General features: G+C 36.8%; 1 protein-coding gene across 5 annotated transcripts in view; it reads left to right on the top strand.

The window, feature by feature from the left end:
* Positions 1-1,560: 1,560 nt before the first annotated feature.
* Positions 1,561-26,377, top strand: part of MAPRE2 (microtubule associated protein RP/EB family member 2) — a 65,938-nt gene continuing 41,121 nt past the window's right edge. Inside the window, exons 1-2 of one of the 5 annotated variants that reach the window (XM_070940553.1) lie at positions 1,561-1,647; positions 12,242-12,303. Coding sequence is in view for 2 of the 5 variants with exons in the window: in XM_070940552.1 (XP_070796653.1) it covers positions 24,815-24,933 (119 nt within the window). In the remaining 3 variants the exon portion in view is untranslated. Of the gene's footprint in view, positions 1,648-1,706; positions 1,840-2,201; positions 2,254-12,241; positions 12,304-24,631; positions 24,934-26,377 lie in introns of those variants that run through there. The other 4 variants (XM_070940554.1, XM_070940555.1, XM_070940552.1 and 1 more) reach the window with 4 other exon arrangements.

Raw genomic sequence — 26,377 nt, 5'->3', positions numbered from 1 at the left:
AAGTCCATATTCTTCCTGGTTTGTCAATGCCTTCTGGGAAACAATATGCAGGTGGGACCAAGTGATAGTAAATAGAGGGAGGGGGCAGTTACACCTCAACTTAAGGATGAATTAAAGAAGCAGTTGCCTGTCACTTCTTTAAGAAGCCATCAATGATATTGAATAATTTCTGTTTCATCTCCAACCTTCCCTATTGAGAAGGTGATTGTTTTGCTTCTTCACAAGGAAGAAATGGATTATCTGGACCTCTTCAGTCACGTTGAGGTTTAGGCACTCTATTGACACAGTGTTGAGATACGATGTTAGTTATGTGTTACTGTTGTCTTTGTAAGCCATCCTGAGTCATATGTCAGTTGGGTGTCTATATAAATTGAGAAATGAAATGAATAAATATAATCTATCATAAGGATTATGAAATAATTAGGGGAAAGGTTACATGAAATGGAGGAAATTAACTTCAGTTCTCAGTGACTTGGTACAGATCCAAATTTACCTGAGTTTAGAATAGATGGACAAAAATAGAGAGTAAAATGTGACTAAGACAAATCCAACCAGCAGACCAGAGTCCAAAGGTTTTTGACTTCAAAGTTCAGTAAAAGGCTTTTTTTTTTCTTTTTCTCCCTTTCTTCAGTTAACTAAGAACCTGAAGGAATTGTCTTTTGTGCAGAGATCAGAGCATCCTGGCCTAGCTTTTCTCATTTTATCCTATCCTATCCTATCCTATCCTACCCTACCCTACCCTATCTAATCCTAATCCTATCCTAATGTACCAGCTTTTATTCATTTATTTTTTTATTATTTATAACATTTCTATATCAAGTCAATGCTAAAATAAATTCCTCAGAGAATTCACAAAAAATAAGCACAAAGGTCAATTATATTTTAAAAAATTAAAAATTAAAAAGGGAACATCTGTAAAAATTTTAAAAAATCCAAATTCATAACTGCCCAATTAACCACACACAAAATATGAGTTGCAGATCAGGCAATGACTTTAAGCTGACTTGGATACAAGTACCAAGTGTTAACTTTTGCCCTCAATGCTTTTGCTTCAAGGTAAGCAGTGGGCTGAAACAGCAATTTCCAGAATCCAAGGTGCTCTATTGATGCAAAGAAAGGGTTGGGAAGCTCAGCAATAAAAGATGGGGATAAGAATACATCTGCATATCTGGATTCGGCCAGTTGTGATTTCAAAGCCACAGTGACTTGGCAATTAAAAACCACCGTCATTCTCCTCCCCAAAAAAGTACGTGGCCCGAGCGCCCCTTTGCTCTTGCTGCAGCTGAGGTGGCCTCAGCTGTTCAGGCCTCGGCTGAGAGCGAGGAGAACGCCCAGCCGGGCTTGCTCGGGGAGTCGCAGGCGTGACAGAGCTCTTTTGCCTCCCTGGCAGCCCCACAGACGCTTGACGCACCCCGCCTCCGGGCTGAGTTGTGGCTATTGGCCTCACTCCCTTCTGCCGCTTCTGCCGCCGCCGCCGCTGCGCACGGGGACCGCCCATCTCCAGAGCAGCCCAGCTTGCCCGCCCGGCTGACTCACGTGGCACTCGGGCGCAGCAGCAAGCGTTGCGGAGGCTGGGGAAGGAGGGGAAAACAAAAGGGAGCTGTCAACGCCGAGAGCTGCACGCCCGGTAGCTCGGTATAAGAGCAGGTGAGTGACGGGCGGACTGGCGAAGGAGGCGCTGACTGGCGCTTCTCTAGGAAGGGGCAGGGAAGCAAGCGAGGGGCGGAATGGGAACCTTCTTCGACAGTCTCTCTCTCCCCCCCCGCGCCCCCCAGAAATTGCTAAGGCAACAGCCCGGTCTCTGGCCGCCTGGAATCGGGTTGGTGTTCAGAACCCGAGGTGAGGAAACGGAAGCGTTCCGCCGGACGCTCTTGGATGAGCGGGAGAAGGGGTCGCCCCGCTGGCACCGCCGAGGCTCTGGGAAGGCTTCCCGCGCAGAGAAGGCGCGCTCCTTGGTCGTAAGGGAGCCGGAGGTTGGGGCGGGAGATTCCCAGAAAAACCTGAAGTTCGAACCAAGAAAGAGTTGAGTTGGGAGGGAGGGAGGGAGGAGGTTGCTTAGTAGGCAGGAACTGGTAGGTAGGCACGGGGGCGGGGGGAAACCCTGTTTGTGGTAGGAGCTGAAGCTGCTGCTACCAGCAGCAGGGAGAAGCTTCTACAAAGCAAGCTGCTTGAGGTGGCTTGGAACGAACCTCCCTGGGTGGCCGGCCAGCCGGCCGGCTGAAGTTAAAACAATAAATAGCTCAGGGGACAGAGGTAGGAAGGAGTGAGTTATTGGAATCTGGGCTAAGTTGGGATGCTGAGAGATCTTGATGGGTTTTATTGAGTGAATGGGGTGGACCTCTGATCCTGGGATTGAGTTGAAAAGGGGGTTATTTCACCCAACCTTGGGCTCAAAAATACAAAGCTCGTTTTATCTGGAATAAATATTCTGATTATTTTGCGTGCTGTAAAAATGTTGAAGGCAGGTCATTAAGCATAACTTTTGTGGGATGTGAGCAATGGTAGTTGTTGAGGGCATTTTGTCATAGATTTGTACTTACTGAAGAACTCTTGGCCTTGCCAAAATTTATTTCTACTTTCTAAACCTGCCATCAATCCTTTGGGCAGCCCTGCTGGCTTTATAAGAATTTCTCAGTCAAGGAGCCAATCCAGTTCTGATTTTAGAACACCATTAATTCAGGAAATCGTGGTGTCAGGCTGAACAGCCATCCTTTGTTTTAAGCACCAATGTGATAGTGACAGGCAGTCTGAAGTGGGGCCTTGTACTGGTTTTCCGCTGAAAAGTTTCCTTTCTGTTCTTTTTGTACACAAATTGGCAAGGATGGGGGAATTGGCATAAATCCCATTTTGAATCAGCAATCCATCCTGGTTTAGAGAATTGTGATTGCTTTTTTTTTTTTTACAAAATAAAAATGGCCAAGTTACTCATACCAGCAAACAGGAACAGTAGACATACTGCAATAGACATACTGGTACTTAGCAGAGTAATTTTGATTTCTGCTGTGATTAAGTCTGTTGTTGGAGCAAATGTATCTCTGGTTTTGTTAATTTGAGACAAACACCTGCACACATAAAAACATCTACACAAACATGTTGCAGAGCAGATGGATAATTAATTTATAATTTATATTATAAATTAAACTGGAGATTAGCAATTAGGTGCATATAGCAATATCAAAACAGTTTTTAAAAACCAAATACAGTAGCTGAAATTTCTAGATACAGTAGCCAAATCTTTCAAGTTCTCTGCATTGTCATAGCCAACTTTGAGAGATTTTAGACTCTTTGTAATTTTTTAATTTGTGTCAGTATCCTCCACGTTGTGTGAGCGGTGCATCCATCTGAATGTTTGGTGAAGCTTGATTTATGTCACAGGAACTTAGTTTCAATGATGGCAGGGTCTGGACACAGGAGTTCAGGTGCTGTTTATTTAGATGAACAGGAAATTTTCCATGTGCACTACATTTTATAGTATATTTTAACATATTTTGAATCTATTTTTTTTTACCATTTGTTGAGGGCAGAGTGTAAAACCATTACATCTAGGATCTAAAATAATCTGATTTCTTTCTCTAGGAGTGTTTATCCATTTACAAATAAACTTGGCAAGTGTGTGTGTGCATGTGTGTGTGCATGTGTGTGTGTGTAGGCATGGTGGTATTTAGTTTTCCAGGGCATAAGGATTTACTTGCCAAGAGATATCTATTTTAAGGTGACCTTTTCTCGAGATACAGTAACATCCTACTTCATGCCTAACAGATTAACTATGATTTGAAAACAGAAAATATAAGCTTTATGTTTCCCTAATATATAACACTCAATCTTGTTTTATTACTATAACTGGCCTGCAACTTTTCAGAAATAGTGCCTGTTAATTTGCTTCCTCCAACACCCATTAAAGTGGTGAAACTCCTAGACTCCCATCCAACAGTGGGCTGCACTGAGAGTGCTGTTGAAGTTCTGTCCAGTGCTTCGTGCCTTTGAGGTCTGGATGGTAAGAAACAGTCTGAAGCTGAACCAAAACAAGACAAAATTGCTGTTCATCCAACAAGGCTCTGATATTTCACTTAGAGAAGTGGCATTGAATCTGAAGGAGCAAGTCCATACTTTTGGTATCCTGGTTTGCTGCAGCTGGTAACTAGGAGGGCATTTGCCCAACCGAGCACTCATTACAGCTGTGGACCTTGAGTTGAAAGACCTTGCAACAATAACTCATGCTCTCTTCATTACTTGGATAGAGGACTGCAATACTGTCTGCATGAGGTTGTGTGCAATTGGTTCAAATGCAGAGCCTTTACTTTAAAATGGCATTATCTGCCATAAGCACTCATGTCCAGCATTGGCTACAGATACTTTCTGAATGTAAAAGTGCTGCTTTTGACTTGGTGCCAAGGTATGTTCAGGACTGTCTTTAGGTAGAATTAATAGATACATCTTAAAAAAATGGGGGCTGTTCTTTTCTACTATGACATCAGGACAGAGATTAAGAAGAGGTGTTTTTTCATGGTAGTCCTCTTATCATGGAATGGCTCTTTCTGCTAAGTTTAATTAAACCCTATTGGCCTTCCGGAAGCAAGCTAAGAGGGAGTTCTGTGGGAGACTCCTTTCAATTAGTTGAGAATCTGACAGGAATGTTTATATAGTTCCTCCAATTATACTGCTGGCTTTATTTTTGGCATTATACCTGTTATAGCCTGGTGTTTTATGCTCTGTACACAACTGAGTCATAAGGTTGCAGCAACTACAAATAAAATATACTCTGTCTCTATCCTTGTTGTGAAAATATGAACTATATTGTTTCTAATTTCTGCATTTAAAGTATACTCTGGAAATGTACTAATATTTTCATCATTAATCTATTTCTAAAAAAGAAAATATCAGAGTAACAGGAAAAATTGCCTAGTTGTTCGTCCACAGGAATAATACCTGCAACGTGACCAGCAGAATCAGAACAAAGGTTTGAAGTTGCAGCCTCTACTTTCATTAACACTGTTGTTGCTCTTGTAATAATCTGCTGGTATGCTTGAATTAAAAATACATTTAATGTCTGGTGTACAGGATTTAGCATATCAGTACTCAGTCACTCCCAAAGCCATGGCCGAAAATATATTGTACTATTGGGTATAGTATACTCTTCATATGCCTAGACACTTTCAAATGTTATGAGTAAAAAAATTGCAAAATGTTCATAAATGTCCAGGCCCACAGCCTGGAGTTCAAGCCTGATGCGGCTCAAGATTGACTTAGCCTTCCATCCTTCCAAGGTTGGTAAAATGAAGATCTAGATTGTTGGGAGCAATATGCTGTCACTGTAAACCACTCAGAGTGGTGTAAAGCACTATGGAACAGTATATAAGTACTATTGCTATAACTAGATGTGTCTTTTTTCTTATTGGGTACTCTGGGAGGGAGGGATGTTTTCCCAATTAATGGTAGGGTTTGTAACAGTCATACATTTATTTAGGAGAATAAAGTTTGAAATAAATGGAGATTTTGCTTGAAAATCTTGAACTCTATAACCCAGTATTATAGCTGGGGCTAAATATATTGTATTGTAAAACACACACTTCATTTTAAATATATAGCAAATAGTTTTTAAGGGAGGAAATATGTTTCTAAAGGAAGGAATTAATTTCAAAGCATAAACAAACTTTGAGGAAAGCCCAGCAGATTAGCAAAAGAAATATAGAGAAAGGAATGCCAAGACATTTTTATTTAATGCCCCATATTTCTCATATTTGTTTTGGAAACAGTATTGTTACATAAATTACAAGTCATAAAGTGGATCAAATATTTTTTTACATATGCAGTCATTCAAAAACTGCTTAGTATTCTGTATCCCATTTCTGGATCTTTTTTCTGTATAACTCTCAAAGCTATTGTTCCCTTGTTTATATTGCAGTTAGTCATAACAATATAGTTTTACTAGCAGCATAGAGCAATTAGCATCAAGTGAATCCTTTCAAATGTGAGATTTAAATTTACCACTCAGCTGATATGAATGCTTCAGATAAAATTTAAATTTAAAGAAGACAGAAAGAAGACAGTTACAGATCCTAGAAAGGTTATTTTAATGATTCACAGAAAGAATGTTTGAAGTTCTGCCCTTCCTATTGCATCATCTGTTTTCAATGAAACCCCTTCTGGAGGCTGAGGATATTTTTGAATTATGTGGAGTGAGGTATGGGAAGATGGAATATACATACAGTATCTGCCAAGAATAAACTCCTATGGAGTTCAATAAGGAGCCCAGGTGGCACAGTGGTTAAGGTGCAGTATTGCAGGCAAATTCTGACCATAGCCTTGAGTTTGATCTTGATGGGGCTCAAAGTTGATTCAGCCTTCGATTCTGAAAATGCTTACATTGTAAACTACCCAGAGAGTGCTGCAAAGTGCTGTGGAGTTGTATATAAGCCTAAATGCTATTGCTATAAGGCTTACTTTTGGTTAAGTGGTAGAGGTTTGCAACCTTAGTGAAGTTAATGGGGTGCGTATTGTCCATTCTGTTATTTCTCCCAAAGCTGTTATTCTCTCTCAGAAGATCTCCAATGGCTCTTAAGACAGAATTTTTGTGGGGGAATGGGATGCAGGAAAACTGCAGATGGAGGGACCTACCTATTTGTATTCAAAAGGAATATAACCCCTCCCTCTATTCCAAAGGAATATTAATTGTAAATTAGGCAGGAATAAAGCATTAGATTAAGCAAAATTAAACCCTTTCTGAGACTTACTCTGGTAGCATTTTATGTTTTGATTTTAGAAGTTTAGTTAAATAGTCTTGTAATAGGAGATAAGGTGAAGTTTGATCTACTGCTGTACTGTGCCAGAAAGGCATATAGATTGCAACAGTAATACTCAAAAGAAATCCACCTAGGTGTTATTGGAATACAGTTCTCCTAAATTGCTGTGCTTTATAAACTGGCTGAGTTACCACTTTTCTTTCCAGCATGAGTAATACAGGAGTCTGATGTTAAAATGCATGTTAAAAATATTTTGTTTTTATAGTCAACCATCTGTCTGTTGCTTGTGCTGTTCAAGGTTAGGTTATTATTAGTAATTCTTCAACAGAGTGCGCTAGACATTCTACAGAATGCAGAACTGAAACAGGGTGCCTGCCCAGTAGATTTTTAAACTAAACAGAGAATGACAGTAGGAAAGATCTGGATTTGGTTATGAAGTGAATGAACTATTTGAGTAGAAATAAATCCAGAATAGATAAATCAGAGTGGAGTCAGGAAAGCTACTGAGGAAAGATTTAAGAGGAGGGAAACAATTTATTGGATAAATCTGGAAAAACATTGTTCTGCACTGGGACAGAAGACAATATTGTTGAAGGATAATCCAGTGTTACTCCATCTCTTTGTTAATCCTTAAGACCTATCAGTGGAGACTTATAGAATGTAGAGTATATAGAAAGGGAAAGTTATAAGTGTTTGTGTTAGTTCTGAATTAATACTATGAGAAATTCTGAAAAGAAGATAAGAAGCAGGACACCAGAGAAGTTTCAATAGCGTGTCAAATGTTCTTGTTTGCAGTTTAATAAACTTCAGGACAGCTGGATTTTTCATAAGGATTATTATGTATTGGAATAATTTGAAACAAAAGGACTAGCGTATTTCCTCTAAACAGGCCTACTTTGACATTTGGGGAGTCTTGTTATCCTCTTAAAATAATAATCATAGTAAAGATTAAAATTTGAAAAGTTTATAGCCGCATGGAATGGTACCTGAAGATAATGCAGAGTAATAAAAGAATAAATGTCAAAATTGACATTTTTAAAGTAGAGATCATTGATTTGCTGGTTAGTTTTTCTGACACTTTAATTATACATTTAATTGCACAAATAAAAATTGCATTTGCTATCAACCTTATTTTATCTGACATATACTCTTCCCATTGTAGCTTAGGTAATTTTAACTTTTATTTTGAAAAAGCATTATTTCAAATGTCTTAACCCCTGAGTAATGCAAACTGACTTCTTTTAATCATACTTCTTTCATATGAATCAACATAGAATAAACAGTTTGTGGTTGCAAAGTAAGAGAAAAATTGATGCTCCACCCAATAAACTAAATAAATGCTGCTTTAGGAGTCCTTAACAATTTATCTTTCCATAGTTTATGAGTACTGCGAATAGTGGGTCTTTAATTAGGATGACACTAAAACTACATGACCAAAGTTTTATATTTGACTTAAATGGGCTATATCATCCTTCCCAATGGAGTGCCATCCAAATCATCTGAAATGCAACTCCTTGAAATCACAGCCAACATACAGCAAAATCCATTTTATGTGGGAGTAAGAGTTGCTATATCAACCCATTCATTAAGCTTTAGTGAAGTACTAAGTGATTTAAAGAGAGCAAACATTCTCACTTTAAAAGGAAGAAAGAAGGACCCAGGGAATTATAAACCATTTTGACATCAATATCAGGGAAGATTCCAAAGCAGATTGTAAACAGATTGATCTGTAAACATCTTTAAAACATTAATCACCAGAAGTTACCATGGATATGAAAAGAACAGATCTTGACAGACTATGTCACATTTTTTGATCAAGTAGTTTCCTATGCAATATATTGTGTTAATACTATATATAATTGCTTGATTTCAGAAAAACATTTGGCAAATGTATAAGGAAATGCCTTGCCATTCAGATCTGGTTATCTTCGGAGGGACTTAAAAATTCCATCTCTTTCAATATACATAGAAGGTAAACTAGAGAAAAGGTCTTTGTAGTACTTGCACTTGGAATCACTTGCCTTCCTTAAGTACAAGCAAGCACAATCCTGTTAGCATGTTGTAAAGTAAATTGTATTCTTTCATTGAAAATTCAGCCCCAGCTAATTTGATAAAAGTTACCTCTGTTACAGCTATTTTTATTGTTGATTCTTATTGTTATATTTAACATTTTGTTCCTTGTGTTATGTTATGTGCTATCAGAGTTATCTGCAAAGAGGCAAATGCAATTTTAGGGTGCATCAAGAGAACTACACAGATATATAGGACGTTTTCATGCAATAATGTGCACTAATTGTGAGCATTAGGTATTTAGAGTGATATCAGTAAAATAGAATGTTGTGGGTGGAAAAGAGAGTCTGCTTTAAGTCAAGGTCCATTCCTGGCAACCTCGACATGTCTAAGTGCCAAACTTGGTAAGTTTGTTTGACTCATTTTTATCCCAACTTCCTTTTGCAGCTTTTGTAGCATACTGTCTACCATTTTTTCACCACCATAAGATAAAGTGTATGATAGAGTGAATTGAGAAACAGTGCTTAGCTCAGTCATTTAGTGAGCATGCATAGCTAAGGATGAAGTTCATACTGGTCCTCCACTGGCTTTTTCCATAAAGATTGCTAGGATTCCTATGCTATCTCTTACAAATACTAACCAGTCCTGACCCCACTATACTGCTCATACTATGCAAGGTCAGCCAAGTCCTGCCAGCTATTGGAAAATATTTTATGTTAAAATATAACTGGGAACTGGTTTATAGTTTCATGTTAAATTAAAATGTCTTTTCAAGAATACCCAATTTTATTGCGATAACTATTTCTAACTACCTGTTCCTCCCAAAATAAGACATCCCCTGATAATATGCCCAATTGGGCTTTTGAGTGCATGGCACTCAATGGAGTTCAAAAAAATATAAGACAGGGTCTTATTTTCAGGGAAACACTGTAGTTAACTAGATAAATAGTTGCATAATTTCTTCCAAGACAAAGTTGATGAAGTAACATGCAGTTTATGAATGTTTGTGCTACAATGTATTTATTTTTATTTCCAAGACACCACAATGTTTTTGTCATTAAAACTGCACAACATGATTAGAAATCTGAAAAAGCTATTTTTCTTGTATTAGCATTGTAGCTGAGTACTATATGATAGTGATCCTATCACTATCAGCTGCTGTGTGGTCTTGCTCATGGAGCAAACCTTTGGCCTGAAGGAGAAATGCAAAATGCAATGTTATATCAAATAGGAGCCAAAATATTTGAGAGCTGGAATTATTTAGATTCAAGTCTTAACTATGCATATATATCCTTTAAAAAAAAAAAAGATGGATTCTGGTGCTGCAAGGTTTGGTGACCTTTGCAAGGGAGAGGGGGAAAAAAGTCCTTTATCTTATCTGTGCCCCCGAGCTCTAGACTGACAGTAATTTAAGACTCTTTTCTAGGCTGTCTTTAAAAAGATTATTCCTCATAAATGCTGAAATTCCAAAACTGCATATTGACCACCTTGCAATTTTGCTATATAAAATCCAATGCAGGTTTTATGAGCTAACTGGAATCTGTCATGCAAGAGAAAGAGAACAAGCTTGGTTGTTACATGATCCATAATGATTGCTTGCTCTCTGGTGGTTCCAATTGACATAGAAACCACATGAAGGGATCCCCTGGGAAAACAATGTAAACTGCTTTTTGTGGTCTCTAAAAGGAGCATCCTTCCTCCATGCAACTGTAGCATTTCTTCCCTTCTTATTCCTACATTCCTGTGATATTAGAATACTCTTTGAAGGAATGGTAGGGGAGTGCCATCCATGTGGCTTTTGTTATATAACAACCAATTAGTGACTCCATCCAGCCACCTCATTCTCTGTCGTCCCCGTCGTCTTTTGCCCTCAATCTTTCCCAGCATTAGGTTCTTCTCCAATGAATCCTTCCTTCTCATTACGTGGCCAAAGTATTTGAGTTTCATCTTCAGGATCAGGCCTTCTAAAGAGCAGTCAGGGTTGATCTCCTCTAGGACTGACCAGTTTGATCTTGCAGTCCAAGGGACTCACAGGAGTCTTCTTCAGCATCATAGTTCAAAGGCTTCAACTCTTTGGCGCTCAGCCTTTTTTATGGTTCAACTTTCACAGCCATACATTGCAACTAGGAAAACCGTAGCCTTGACTATATGCACTTTTGTTGGCAGGGTGATGTCTCTGCTTTTTAGAATGCTGTCTAGATTTGCCATAGCTTTCCTCTCCAGGAGCAAGTGTCTTTTAATTTCTTGGCTGCAGTCCCCATCCGCAGTGATCTTGGAGCCCATGTAATACTTACTTGGGCTATATTCTTACATAAATTTAGTGTTGTCCTCTATCTTTTTCCATCAAATATTTTTCAGTCAAATCTATTTATTTAATATATTCTTTCCAGGGTTATTTAATGAATTTGTTTTTCTGTTTTAGATTTTTCTGTTTTAGAATATTAATTTTCACAAAGATTAATATTAATCACTAAAATATTTTTGCTTAATACTCCATTAATTTTACATTAGCACTTCCTGCATATCTATGTGTTGAAAAATGAGCATTGGCAAAAAAATGTCCATACCTGAACAAGGATTTGCAAGTGGTGAAATAAAGATTTGCAAGTGGTAAATATCAATTCAAATAAGGTATTGAAACAAACAGAAATTGTATGAATAGGCATGTGAAATATAACTGCAGTTCCCTTGGCAAATTTCCAAATCGTATTCAAAAAGGAGAAGGAACTGCTTTACTATAAATCAGAAATTTGTATCTTGTCAGAAGCTCCCAGACAGACACAATGTTGTAGAATGCCATTGTCTTAGAGCAACCAGAAAAAGATTGAACCAAATTAAACCATGTACAAATAAAATGATATGTAAAACTGGATACTGTAGTATTTAAAAAGATTGCTCTATTGTCCATATATTAAGCTGGAAATAATATATTTCTATATTATAGCTATTATAATTATATGAATTTTCCACTATACAGTTAGGTTTAATTAGTTCATCTCCAGTCTACAGTGAGAGACCATTCTTAAACAACAATTTCCAACCAGGTACTTCCTACAGGTGTTTGAATATAATTACCAGAATTCCATAGCCTATTGAAGGATTCTGGGAATTGCAGCCCTAGTATCTCTAAAAACATTCTAGGAGAAGCATCTTTTTTTCTTTTTTCTTTTTTTCTTTTTTTTGTGGTGGTGACTGGAAAGTTTTGTATTGCATGATGCAACATTTAAACAGATGCAATAATATGCCCTAGGGGTCCTCTATAAGCTGTAGTGTAAGGATTGCAGCATCGTCCTCATTATCCTGAGGGATATGACACCTCCTCATGGGCATGAAAAAGTGATGCTTTGTTCAAATTTTCAGATATCTTACTCAGATATGAGGATTCTAAAACAAGATTAAATTGATCTCATAATCAGGATGTACAAAGTCAATGTACTGGATATTTTTTCTATTTTCTGTTAAACTAAAAATTGCTATATTTTCTTTTCTAGTATCAAATTGCTACAAGAAAGAGTTCATCTAAGCAGACACTACAAGTGGATGAATATACAAAGTAAGTTCTGAATACTTGTTGCACTACTTAGCAGACAGTAAATTAAATGTCATATTTATATACATTGTTCTCTTGATATGAAGTCTAAAGTATTGACTAAAAGTATTAAGCAATTATCCCAAAACATCAATATTACAATCAATGTTGATGCTTCTATATCTACACAATCAATAAAACAGTTCAGTGCTATAGTAAATTCATAATGATTAACTAATAAATATAAAATATTGGAAAAAGATAACATCAATTTAAACTACCCCATTAATAACTACTGCATTACAGCAATTAAATATTCAGTAAGCTGCATAAGAGTTGATATGAAGATATATCCACAAGGTGGCAATGTCTTGAAAGTCTCTGAAAAAGTTATTCTTCAGTCAGAGATTCTTGGTGTTGCTATAGAAGTAGCAAGATCTTATTTGGGGCTTGCAAATACTGTTACAAATACTGTCATTTTAACATAGAACACAATAAACATCCAACCTTAAAACTATTATAAACACTGAAGTATTCAAATAAATGAACAGTAATTATTATAATTCTATTTTATTGAAATGAATTAATAGAGATAAATGGTTAATTTTTAATGAAGCAGGTTTATAGACCCCTGATCCAGTTTTGAGAAATTTGTTTTTCCTGAGTTAGAACATTTAAAAACTTGATTGTTAATAGGGAGGGAGCCCCTGTTTGTTCTTTGCAATCTTGTACTGTATTATCCACGGCATAAAAGTTTTGCATAGATTGGATAATATTGAACTAATTAAATGAATGAGTCCTTCCACCACCCAGTATTGGTCACCATATTATAAAAAAAGATGTAGAGACTCCGGAAATAATGCAGAAAAGAGCAACAAAGATTATTAGGAGGCTGGAGGCTAAAACATGAAGAACGGTTGTCAGAACTGGATATGCCTAGCCTTGTGCAAAGAAGGACTAGGGGTAACATGATAGTATTCCAATATCAAAGGGACTGCTACAAAGAAGAGAGGGTCAGCCTATTTTCCAAAGCACCAGAAGGCAATATAAAAAACAATGGATGGAAACTAATCAAGGAAAGAGCAATCTAGAACTAAGGAGAAATTTCTTAACAGTGAGAACTATTTTAACCAGGAATATTACTTTTCTAATTTCTCAAAATAATAATCTTAGTTATATTCCAGGTCCAATACAACTATAAAAATAATCATACCAAAGATTCAGGACGGAACCTGTTTTGTGGAGAAGGAAAGACAGTAAGATTTTTTTCCTTTAAAATGTAAATAGATTTGCCCTGACCAGGCCTATGGGTTGGATTCCATCCTACTAATTGCAATAGATCTATTTCTATTGATCTTGAAGTGTGAGTTATGGACTGAAAGACCAGAATAATATGAGTTCCACTCATCTCTAGCCAGAAATCTCTTTTCCCTGCCTTGGAAGGCATTTTATGTGTGCCATTATTACAAGAGCTCAAGCATACCTGCAAAAAAAGAAACCATCTCTTTTTGGTAGGGCACCAAGATGAATTTGTAAAGATGAAGAATTTTTTCTTCCTTAGCACCTTTCAGACAGGATTTGGTAAATTTTTCTTAAAATACGTTTCAGATATGCATCTCTGCTGATGCATTTAATTATTTTTTTTCTCATAATTGGTTTTGTATTTCTGAGATTTTAAATATAATACATTTTTCTTCCATTGGTAAGAAATCAAGAGTCTGGTAGTATCTTTTCCCACTGTCAGATTTTATTAAAAAGGCATAAACTTTTGTGAGCTGCAATTCATTTCAGCAGATGCACAGATTAGCTAGTCTCATTTGATAAAGTCAGCTGCAGCTCACAGAAGTTAATGTCTTTTTAATAAAATCGATTATAGGTGTTCCTCAACTTACAACCACAATTTAGCCCAAAGTTTCTGTTGCTAAGCAAGACAGTTAAGTGAATTCTGCCCATTTTATGATTTTTCTTGCCACAATTGCTAGTTATTAAATTAGTAATAACTTAATCATTGTAGTTATTAAGTTAGTAACATGGTTGTTAAATGAATCTAGATCCCCATTGATTTTGCTTGTCAAAAGGTCGCAAAAGGTGATCACATAACCCTGGAATGCTTTACCATCATAAATACATGCCAGTTGCCAAGCGTCCAAATGTTGATCATGTGACTATGGGGATGCTGCAATGGTTGTAAGTGTGAAAAATGGTCATGAGTCACTAGTTTCAGTGACAATGTAATTTCGAACAGTCGGTAAACGAATGGTTGTAAGTCAAGGATTACCTGTAATCATAAAAGGTATTATCAGACTTCTGATTATTTTTGCCATCAGAGAATAGAACAGCTACAATATTATCAATTGATAGGCTGATCTGTGAAGTCATTAGTGTTTAACATAGATAACATATTAATTATTTATGGATTTATATATGGAACTTACTATATACCCATCTCTCACAATCTGATGCTTATTAAGAGTAATATTAACATTAATATCATATGTGCAAACATCTGATTTGAGTCACCAATCCAAAAATAATTGCAAAGCACCATGTTCAATTGGACACTCTTAATTACAAATTCTTTCTTTTAGTTAAAAACTTGAGGGATAGATATTTTCCCTTGATGAAAATGATAAATAAAAGTTTATTTGAATGTTTGTTTTGCTCCTGTACATGTGTCCTATGGCAGTAAGATAAATTCAGAGCCTTTTTAGGGCCCTGCTTTAAAATAGCCTGAACTTTTTATATAATGCGCTTTTGCCTCTTTCAGCATTGATGTAACTTCTTTTTGCTTTGGTCAAATGATTATAATGTTTCATTAATTTCCATGCAATATTTAGCTTTTATACATTATGTATCTCTCTGGTTTTTCTATGTTGCAAAATATGCTAGTCTATTGATTATTCTGCTTGCTACCTTATCTGTTTGTAAATTTCTTTTCTGTTCCTATGTTTATATTATTACACCACTTAATTTATAGTTTGGGATTTTTAAAATACAAAAGTCTTATTAGAAAGCAAACATGTTAAATATGTTAATTATTCTCTCTTCCTTAGACTTTAACCCAGACCATTGAAAGCATACATTCTAAATTGTTGTAGGAGTTATAAATAATCTGTTGGAGCTGATTTCTTCAGATTTTCAAGGAAAAGATTTTCATAATTGTTTGCACAGTCACAGAGAATGCATCTGAATATTTTCCATTTTTGTACAGGAGAGCACAATCTTTTGCAAGACTAGGAAGGTGTACACCTGCTAAGATTCTATAATTCCTATTTTACAATATTATTAGTACTTTTGAAGCTAAATAAAAATAAAAAGCCCTTACATATCAATATCTATTGAACGGAAAGGACTGATTTTTCTATATATCTTGTATTGTTTCACCCGTTATTAAAATTTAATGGCGCATGTATGATTCCCAAACATGTTTTGGCCCTTCTGATTATCTAGTTTCCTTTGCCTCAGTCCTGGGCAATGATATTATTCAGGAGTGATTCCATAGTTTAAAAAAGGGTATTGGAATAAGAAGGAAAATGGTAGTGAAGTATTGTTAAGGAATAGTTAACCCTATCTCATTCATGGGTTGAGAACAAGATGAAGGCATTGTCGTGGAGACACAGCAGAACCAATATGTTGCCAGAGCTTGTTTGTGCTATTGAAAGGCAAAAGTGGAGAAAACTACAAAGAGATAGTGAATCATATTATTAGAAGTTTAGTTAATAATGACAATAGTGTTAGTATATAATATATTGGCCTTCCAGAAGTCCCTTAAAACATGGTTCTATTAATTAGCTTGAGATTCCATGGTAGAGTGGAGCCTGTTAGCTGATTATATGAAAGTTAACGGATTGCACTCTTTGTATGTTTTCCTGCATTTTTTATTTATCTTCTTTTTATTTTAATTTATATTGATTAATTGAATGGTTTTTATGTATTCTTAATTGTTTCTATGTATGCCACCCAGAATTATTATGTGAGTTGGGTGGCTCTATAGATGGAGTTAAATAAATAAATATTCATTTAAAAAAGCTACAACTCAATGCTTCATATGAAGCACATCCTTTCTTCAACTTTCTTCAGTTCAAGGGCTTTCTACAACTTCTTTTTTGTATTATCGATCATACCAAAGTTTCTAGCTTGATCTTATCTTGTAGTTCTTCAGGAACTAACAGAATATTTTCTAATGCTTTTCTTTTAAAAAAAAATAAAATAGGCAGCCTGTTTCTATAGAACTCAAATCTTTTGAAGGCTAAGCTATCTGCTTTTCTTTGAAACTTTTCGTTTGATATATTCTGATATGACCAACTGTTTGCTTGACATTTTTAGGCTTATTTAGAAAATTCCTTCTAAAAATACTGCCTTTTTGGACAACGTCAAACTTTCCACTCTATTTTCTACATTTATTTTTATTCTTGTTCAAGGTCATGTGACCTTGAAGAATCCGCACTAATTCATCTGAAACCAAAAGAATAAAGCCACTGGTCCTCTTCTTCTGTGATGTTGGATGTTTTCTTCTATTGGTTTTTCCTGGATGCAAACAGCTCGTTGCACAATAGCCACTGCTGCTGAATAATGCTAAGGAAGGGATCTTGGTAACTTTACCAGTGAGCAGATCCTATCCTAGTCAGTTTCTTCTTAATTTTAGAAACACATTAAAAAACAAAGATTCAAAAACTGTGCACTGATTTTTCCTGACCTTTTGTATAAGCAATATGCATCCAATTCTTGCTTCAATCACTTCCCAGCCCTTAAGCCCATGATGGTGAACCTATGACATGTGGCACATAGAGCCTTCTCTGTTGGCACTTACACCATCGCCCCAGGTCTCTGTGGTGTTTGTTTCATGACTTTCTGTTTCCCTGCAAATGACGAAACAGAAGCTCATGAAAGAAAAAAGATCTTGCCGCGCTGCCGGTGTTGGGATGCCCTGTCTCCCTCCGGCCAGATGGTCTTTGGGTCTCTGCTGTGAATGCACATATGTCCATGCATGCATGTGCGTGCACACTTCTCAGTTTGGGCATGCGTGCATGCAGTTTGGGCACTCAGTGTCTAAAAGGTTCGCCATCACTGCCCTAAGGTGAAGCAAATCGTACCTTCACTTTCCCCCCTCCCTCGTACAGAGGCTACACAGCAACTTACAACCATGGATAAAGCTGTTTTGAAAGTTTTTGTTTGTTCTTTCAGCATAATGGCAACTGTAGACATTTTGATAGAAATAGATGTTGCTTTTACACCAAGGCACTTTTTTCCTGTAACAGCTGCTCACAGCATTTACTGAAAACCTGGATGGCAACAAGGATGCTGGCAATTTCTTTGTGTATTTAGGTCAGCAACAGGGAGAATTGACTGGCTCATATTATTCCTTACCTATTCTTGTTGTTTGGAGGCTGCAGAAATGAAGATGGTTAAAGATAAACTTCAAATGATTTGTGGAGGATTGAAAACTATACCAATTGGAAATGTCCCAAAGCAGAGGGCATTTTCAAATTAATTAAATTTCAATTCCTTAAAACCAAAGAGCTAACGTTCTAAATTAGATGATAAGAAGTGAAAGTGTGGAGAGAAATTTTGTGAGGAGATAAAACTCTCACTCATCCCTTTCTTGATTTCTAGTCTCTCATTAGTTCAGCCTTTGTGGCTGTCCCAACAACCTGGGGGCACTGAAAAAAACCCCAGAAATTAACTTTTCCACTTTCTCTTTTATTGCTTGTGTCTTTTTAGAACCCTTACCATAAGATCTACCATAGTATTGCTAACTTACAAACAAACTGAATGTTGATGTATGCAAAAGGAAGGAATCCTGGAAGGGAAATAATTCTTTTGTTCTGTCCTGATGCCAATCCCTTTCATATAGAGGATAAATTTGTTGTGAGATCTGTTGCTCAGTAATAGAATAGGGAAGATTTACAAGGAAATGACAGTATTGTATCCCAAAAGAATAGGAAAAGTTGCACAGTGGAAATGAAACCTTCATCATTTTCATCATTTTTATTCCTAAAATGTTTAAATCCCCCCTAAATATCATTTCTTAAGTGGCTTTAATGATCTCATCTTTCTCATAAGAAACTCAGAGTGATAATGGTTTACATTCCTAACAACTCTGTCAAATGGGGTGAGAAATTATAACCATCCCGATCAACTTAATGAGTTTGTTATTTATTTGACTTCGTCTCATTCTAGCACTGTTTATTACTCCACACTGAGATAAAAAGATACATTTCACAGAATGTTTGCAACAATACGTGTGAGAGACAACGAAAGAGAATGGGAGCTGTGAATAGCTTTCTCAGTATTATTTGGCAGTTCATTTGTTCATCCTCCTTTTTGTTCTTGGCAACTTCAGTCTTGGGACTGTTGCATCTGGATATATGAACAGTGCCTAGAGGAACAGAAGAGCCACTGTTGTTCACAAAATACTTTCAGACTAAATGTCCTTTGAGCCTCTCTCCTGTTATTTATGTGAGCATCTGATAATCATTAATGCAAAAGGGAAAGAAATGGCTGTGACATAGGAGACCCTTGAGCCAAAAAAAGATACTGTACTCAGTTTGCAAGCTGATTGAAACACATTTGAATGTGTTCTTTTTTTCCTTTCTTACATAGGCAACTTTGTAGCAACAACATCCATATCTGTAACAATATCAGCCATTTTTTAAAACACACACGCACACACACACACACACACACACACACACACACACACACACACAGACACAAAATCTCCTAGTGTAAAAATTCCCAAATCAAAGTTGTTCTTGGAAAACAAATTATGCTAACAAAATATAAGTTAGTGTCTTTTAATTTTAATGCTTTATTATTTGAATCTGGTTCTTCTGTTCTGATGAGAACTACCCAAGTACAACAGTTTAAAACAATGTTTGGAATGAGTTTTATGCAGAAAGAAAGGGAAATACTGAGATAAAGATACTTTTAAAGCATGTTTTAAAGATAGTCTGTTTTTTACAAAAACCCAAACATTTGCACTGTCCTATTTAATAAGAAATATTTTCTTTGTTTTCATTTGCGGGGAGAGGGTGAATGCAAGGCACTCTCTTTAGGCATGGTTCCCATACCCCAAATTACTACTTATTAATTTGCTTAAAAGGCATAATTAAAGAACCAAACAGTATTCTAACTACTTGCTTTCAGTCTGTGTTCTTATGTCAGTTAGTTCATAAATGGAAGTAAAGCTTTGAGGAGAATCTACAACTATAGCTGTGGGAGATGGAATCCTACTAAATGACTTAGTGTATTTGTAGCAGCTTGTGATGATGATAAAATTAAGTACATCTGTAATGTGTGCATTGTTTCCAAGCAGCTAATGTCAGCCAGGCTAAAAAGTCTGCTATCCATATGGAACTGATATCATTTCTTCTCTCTGTTCTCAGAATAGTTCTGCCAAAATTGTAACTATAAAAAAAGAAAAAAAATGTAGGCCTTTTTTCTCCTTTCTATATCATAATTTTACCAAACACAGTTGGAATAAAATAGCTGGTGTTGAGAGTAGGTGTCCCCAGAAATATAGTTGATTTTTTCAGAACTGAAAATATTATATTCAGTATTTTTAGAATTTGTTGCTTAAGGGGCTCAATGAAGTAGATATTGAAATTTCAGTTTTTAAAAGGTAGCTCAAAATATTTTTACAATATCCAGAACTATTCTCTCAGCATAGTTTACAAGTTTTTAGATGTATCCATTAAGTTATTTTGCATCATGTTAATTTTTTTAATGGTGCAAGTATGTGTCAAAAGTGCATTTCTCAAAGAAAGATAAAAGATTTATACAATCCAACATCTATAATGATATTTAAATATTTACTGTATATCAGGTTTATCTAACCTGAAACCCACAGACTGCATTTGGCCCTGGAGAGCTAGTGCAGCCCTGCAAGATAATAAAAAATATATAAAGAAGGAAACTTGTTATTTATATGCATTAACTATATTATATATTTTATATGCAGCCCAAGATAATTCCACTTCAGTCAATGCGGCCCATGCAAGCCAAATGATTAGACAACTGTGCTGTAAACTATTATTGCCTTACTGTTTACATAGCACTGTAAATATATGTAATGCTTTGCAAAGTACATGAAGTACATGATATATGCCCTTGGCAAATTATAATATAATGCGGCTCAAAGAAAATGCAAGAAAAGTACAAACTTTTAAAATAAAAGTAAACAGAAAAGCAAAATGGAAGTGCTTCAACTAGATTAATTAATAGCAATAGCACTTACTTATATTATTATTATTATTATTTATTTAATTTTTATACCGCCCTTCTCCCGAAGGACTCAGGGCGGTGAACAGTCAGAATAACATACATATAATGTGAAATAAAAACAATTTAAAATAATTAAACCAATTTGGCTCATCAGTTAAGATCCTCAGCATAGAATTTAGACAATTTGAAAATTTATGCCAGCCTGGCCTAACAGTGCTTTACAGCCCTCTCTAAGCGGTTTACAGAATCAGCATATTGCTCCCAACAATCTGGGTCCTCATAATTAAGGTCAATGCCTGGAATGCACTACCTGACTCTGTGGCTTCTTCCTCAAACCCCCAAAACTTTAACCTTAGACTGTCTATTGTCGACCTCACCCCATTCCTAAGAGGTCTGTAAGGGTACCAATGTGCCTACCGTTCTTGTCCTAATGTCCCCTTTTATTCGTATCCATTTCATGTATTCAAAATCATGTTTATACATTTCATGTATTCATAATCATGTTTATACTTTTATCTGTAATCTTATATATGCTTGACAAAATAAATAAAATAAATAAATAAATAGGTGGAATTACATAGAGCGTGAAAACCAGAAAAGCTTTACCAAAAGTTTAATTTAAAAAAGTGAAATTTGGATGGGGGGAGTGATTGCATCTTGAAACTGTTTGAAAAATTGATAAGCAAAAATGTTTTTGAGGACTCCTTCAGATATAAAATAATACAACTAAAATAATGTGCAAAGATGTATCAATACTACATAAAAACTCCCATTTTATGATCCTGTAGTTCTTATTTGGGGTTGAGTCAGGAAGACTGGGTGGAGATGAGCATTTTATATTAAAAATAGAGAAATTCTTTGAGAGTTTTCTTCAGGATCCTGGAGTAGGTAGAGCCAGTACATTATGCATTTGAGAATCAAAGCGAGAAGTAGTAAATAATTTGAGCATCTGATATGAAAAGATACAGCTTTTCCCTTATTTGTTCCATAATCAAGATACAGGCCTAGGTTAGGGAGGTTGGGAATGCATTTGAGAATCAAAGCGAGAAGTAGTAAATAATTTGAGCATCTGATATGAAAAGATACAGCTTTTCCCTTATTTGTTCCATAATCAAGATACAGGCCTAGGTTAGGGAGGTTGGGAAGTTTGGGGGTGGGGGGGTGGGGGGGGGAAAAGGGCTGAAAATGTAATTGTAAAACTTTTGCAATAAAAAAAAAAAAGATACAGGCCTATAAATGTGGAGGAAAATGCCTATAGAGGTAACTTGTAACTTTTCTTTACTTGTAAAGAAAAATGAGAAGTTCAGTGTATATATGAGAAAGGAAGCTATAAGATTGCAGCGTCAAAATTTATGGATAGACTGTAGCACAGCAGTTATCCTGACTGAGAAATTCAATCAGTTTCCAGAAAACTGGCATTACTCACTGTATAATGGTCTACTGTTCTAAGGTTTCTTTTTAAAAAAGAAGTATGGATGTGGAAGAATATGGTTGTGGTTGGTCAATATTTCTTAAGAAATGTAATGAATTAGAGAAGATTATAGCACTGCTTATGCCCATTAAGAAATGGGTAATTAGAGCAGATTATAGCACCTTTCTGAGAACCTTTGGTTTAATTATTTGTTTGGTCAGAATACTTGCACCTTCTCAATAAAGAGTAGTTAAAGAGCCAGCTTGGTGTAGTGGTTAAAGCATCAGGAGACACTGAGTTCTACACAAAGCCTATTGGATGACCTTGGGCTAGTCACTTTCTCTTAGCCCTATGAAGGAGACAGTGGCAAATTACTTCTGAAAAATCTTGACGAGGAAACTGCAGACCTTGTCCAGGGGGTCTTCAAGAATCAGACACAATTGAATAAAAGAAAATAATTAACACATGCTTTCCCCCCCCCACATCAAATACTAGAGTGGGTTTGGCTCTGCTTGTGTTAGATTTCTTTTCCACTGTTCTCAATCCCTTTGAAATCAGACTTCCTTAAAACCATATCACAATTGAGATGGAAATAAAAGGCAATGATGCATTCTCACTCTCTTCTTCTAGGCTATTTTTCAACTTTCTAATCCACACTATACACCTAGGATGCCTTGATGATCTTCAAAGTACTGTCCAGATCAAAACTTTTTTTAAAAAAGATCATATTAGCCAGTGTTGCCTAGATGATGCCACCTATCTTGACTGATATTGAAATAGGTTAGGTTAAAACAAATAAAGAGCCAAGTTAATGTGATATAGTGATGTAGATTTTCAAAATTAAGACAAGGATCATTTTAGACAAATTACTACATAATCTATGAATGGGCAGATAGCCTTTGTTTGTCTTCAACTATTTCATACTGATTTACAAATTGTAAATCTTGTTTTTTGCAAATCATCCTTGAAACAGCTCATGCACATAATGATATGAACTTCACCCTAGGCAGCTTTGGAGAAAATGTGGTAGGCACAGATATTAGGAATTCATAGAAAATAAATGGTAATTTTGTTTATTTGGTCCTTACATCTGAAATTTCTAAGCCTATCACTCATAAAACCTCCATAGCTTTCCAATTTACTCACATGACCTAAATTAATCTTGCAAAATCTACAAGTTATCTATTATTTGGAGGAATGGCTCTTCAAAAAAATTGTGATTTGGGTGGATATTTCTCTTCTCCCTGCTTAAAAGATTATAAAATCAAAGCTTTATTTATTACTTTATGGTAAGTAGATGAAAACAATTGTCAGGCAGGGATACTTGAGACCAAAGGAGTGCTGTTATTTGGGTACTTAACAAGATTGTTGTTAAGATCTGTTACCTTTTACAAAACACATTTAACTGCCTTCCTCTTCATGCATATTCTGAAGGAAGAAAACCATCAAAGAGATTCAGTGAATACTCTTGAGGTTTTTAAAATGCATTTAAACTTTTCAAGGTGATTTCAAAAGCCTTTACGAAAGGAGAGTTTTTAGATACTCTTTTTCCTGCTAGGAGTATATAAGAGGAAAATGAAAAATGTTTAACAACACACACAGAGACTTTATAGTCAGATCTTTAATACTGTAAAAATTCAGCAGCACTGCTTTACTCATTTTTTTTGTTAACAATAAGGAAGGAAAGTATATTGAAGTCTGAGAAGTGATTTTATGATGACAGTGATGAGGATTATACCATACAAGCACCTTATTAGGATTTATGTCCACAATTCTAATATTTAGATTACTGATGCCATCTCAGTTTTGTACACAGTGGTCTTAATACTGCTTTCAGTCATGGGGCCAAAGGTAATTTGCTATTGTCAGGGTGGAGATGATAGTGGATTATATAGCTCTGAACAAAAGGCTTTTCATTTTGTTTTCTAGAGTTATAATTGTAACAAATTAATATTGCCAAGGAAGGAGAGAATTGGAAATGCTTCTTTGTTTGTTTCCATGCTTAGGTGTGGGAAGAGCTTTTTATCATGTTCTTCTTTGCCTGAAAATAAGTTGCCTCAATGGAAAAAAGCAAAAGGGAATAGTGTCATCGCCATTTCAATATAACTCTGTAGAAAACTTGCCTTTAGCCCGCCATCTCCCTTGCTTTATCTACTGAGAACTATTTCCCATGCTGTGCACATTTTCCAAGCTTCATCCGGGATGATTATCGACGGTAATTCTAAAGCTCGGCTTCTTCGAGCAGTTAATCGCATGTTTTGATTATGCAATTCCGTCCTCTGTTACGGTCGATCCAATAGAGCCGAAAAAGCAGGATGGTTACTCTACAATTTTACGAACGGGTGTGAGGAGGCGTGAAAGAAAAAAACAAAAAACCGCTGCACCGAATACAGCTACTGGTGGGATGTCTTCATAGAGCGTGCGCAGCCGCTCTCCTTCAATGCCTCCCTTTCCCCAAGGGATGGCTCTTTGTATCGGCAGCCGCATTTACACAGCGCGCGGCTGGAGGGAAATCGTAGAGGAAGCGGGGCGGGGAAGGAGGGGGGCGCGCGCCAAGCCGAGTGGATTCTACGTGCCAGATGTTAGCCCCGCCCCCTGCGCCTGTTTGGCTGCCTCCGTGTGGCCGCGCTCAAGCCCTCTGTGTGAATCGAGGAGCTCTGATGAGTTAGTCGGTTGCTATGGTGAGGAGCTGGTCACGTGGCCTGGGTGCTGCTCCCGGCTATTTGACGTCACCGACCAGAAAGGAGGGGAAAGAAGACGGCGGCGAAGAGAGGCGGACAGAATCGGTAGTAAAGGGGGAAAAAGCAGCAGCAGCAGCAGCAGCAGTCCAGCCCGTCCCAGCCTCTCCTCGCCCAGGCACCCAGGTTTTGGGCTGCTTGCTTTTTTGGGAGCGCTCCAATGCCTGGTCCTACTCAAGCGCTGTCCCCAAATGGAGAGAACAACAACGACATCATCCAGGATAACGGCACCATCATCCCTTTCAGGAAGCATACAGTGCGAGGGGAGCGTTCCTACAGGTAACCCGCTCTCTTTTCTCTCTCGCCCGCCCTGTGTGCGAGTTTGGGCGTGCGCGCTGCGTGTGCGTCGTGGACACACACACACACACACACACACACATCCTGACCCCTTGGAGAATTGCTGCAGTGTCGGGTGGAAAAAGAGCAGGCTTGCAGGACATTGCATAATAAAAACAGCGGGGCACCGAAGCCTAATCTAGCGTGTCTCCTCGTGTAGCGGGTAGCATGTTTAGCAGTTTTAATGAGTTCCTTGCATTGTCTCGGTAAAAAAAAAAAAACCTTGTGAATATTCTTTCCGTCTTACAGAGGAGCTTTCCCTTTCCTTATTTTCCAGCTCCCCCTCCTATTTTTTCTTTTTTTGCATGGCGAAAATAGGATACGCATTCTGGTATGAGTGCATTTTTGTGTTTAGGTATACAAACACACACACACACACAATCAAAGGGGTGTAGTATGAGTGCTGGTGTTTTTCTTCCTATTCTTTTGTAAAGCGGGCATTTGGAAGATCGCAGAAGAAGAGGCTGGACGAGAAGAAAGAAGCAGGCTTATATAATGGTGCACTGCCTTGGTGTGCAGGAGGGAAAATGGAATCCTCTAGATTAAGCTGCAGTCTGTGTGATGTTAAATCACCAGATTGATGGAGCTTTGTAAGAAATGCAACCCCCTGATTGGTGGAAGCTTGACAGTAGAGGTCAGAGTGTCAGGAATACATTAAAAATCCTCTTAATACCGGGTTTGGAAACTAGGTGGACTGTACAGTAGCTGCTAAAAGAACAGGGGACACTAAGGATATACATTGACATCCCTGTCTTTTTTTTAAAAAAAAATATATACTATCATTATGTGCCTTGCTTTGATAGAGGCTGTTGTCTGTTGTTCTTATCCATAGTTATAAAACATCTTTAATAATAGCTTGGCATGTACCTTTGGTAAGAGGGTTCCCTCTTTCTGCTCCTCCCCCTAGACACATTAGCATATCTGGCATGTTCTCCTAGATAGAGTCCTTAAGATTGCTTCCATTTTCAGTAAGGATAAAAGTGTAGCTGAGAATGAGCCTCATGTTTGAGGCTTTCTTATCCCTGCATTCTGAAAAGGTAAGAATGATTGAATAACATAATGCATCAATATCTTTATGTTTCTTGCCCACAACCTACAATCTATCACTTTCTCTTTTTAAGAGTATCTTGCTCAGGAACAAGCTTCTGAAAATGAAAATTGTTAACATGTTTGACAACACTGTGAAATGTAAAATCAGAAAAGAATAAAAGTGATCAATTTGAGTATTGGATAGTGTATGAATATTATTTTAAAACGGTATTGCTGCATGCCATTAGCTTAGCTAAAGCCAATCTAACTGTAGGTTCCTATTTTGTTTATGAATGGCTGAAGTCACAAAAATGTTTCAAAATATAACACACTGGATTATTTGTGAAATCCAAGTTCT

Source organism: Pituophis catenifer, unplaced genomic scaffold (assembly GCF_029215685.1).
Source record: "Pituophis catenifer annectens isolate HBS135680 unplaced genomic scaffold, rPitCat1.0.hap2 SCAF_3, whole genome shotgun sequence".
Taxonomy (NCBI): domain Eukaryota; kingdom Metazoa; phylum Chordata; class Lepidosauria; order Squamata; family Colubridae; genus Pituophis; species Pituophis catenifer.
Note: the sequence above shows the minus strand (reverse complement) of the source record. Positions and strands in the feature narration are given on the sequence as shown.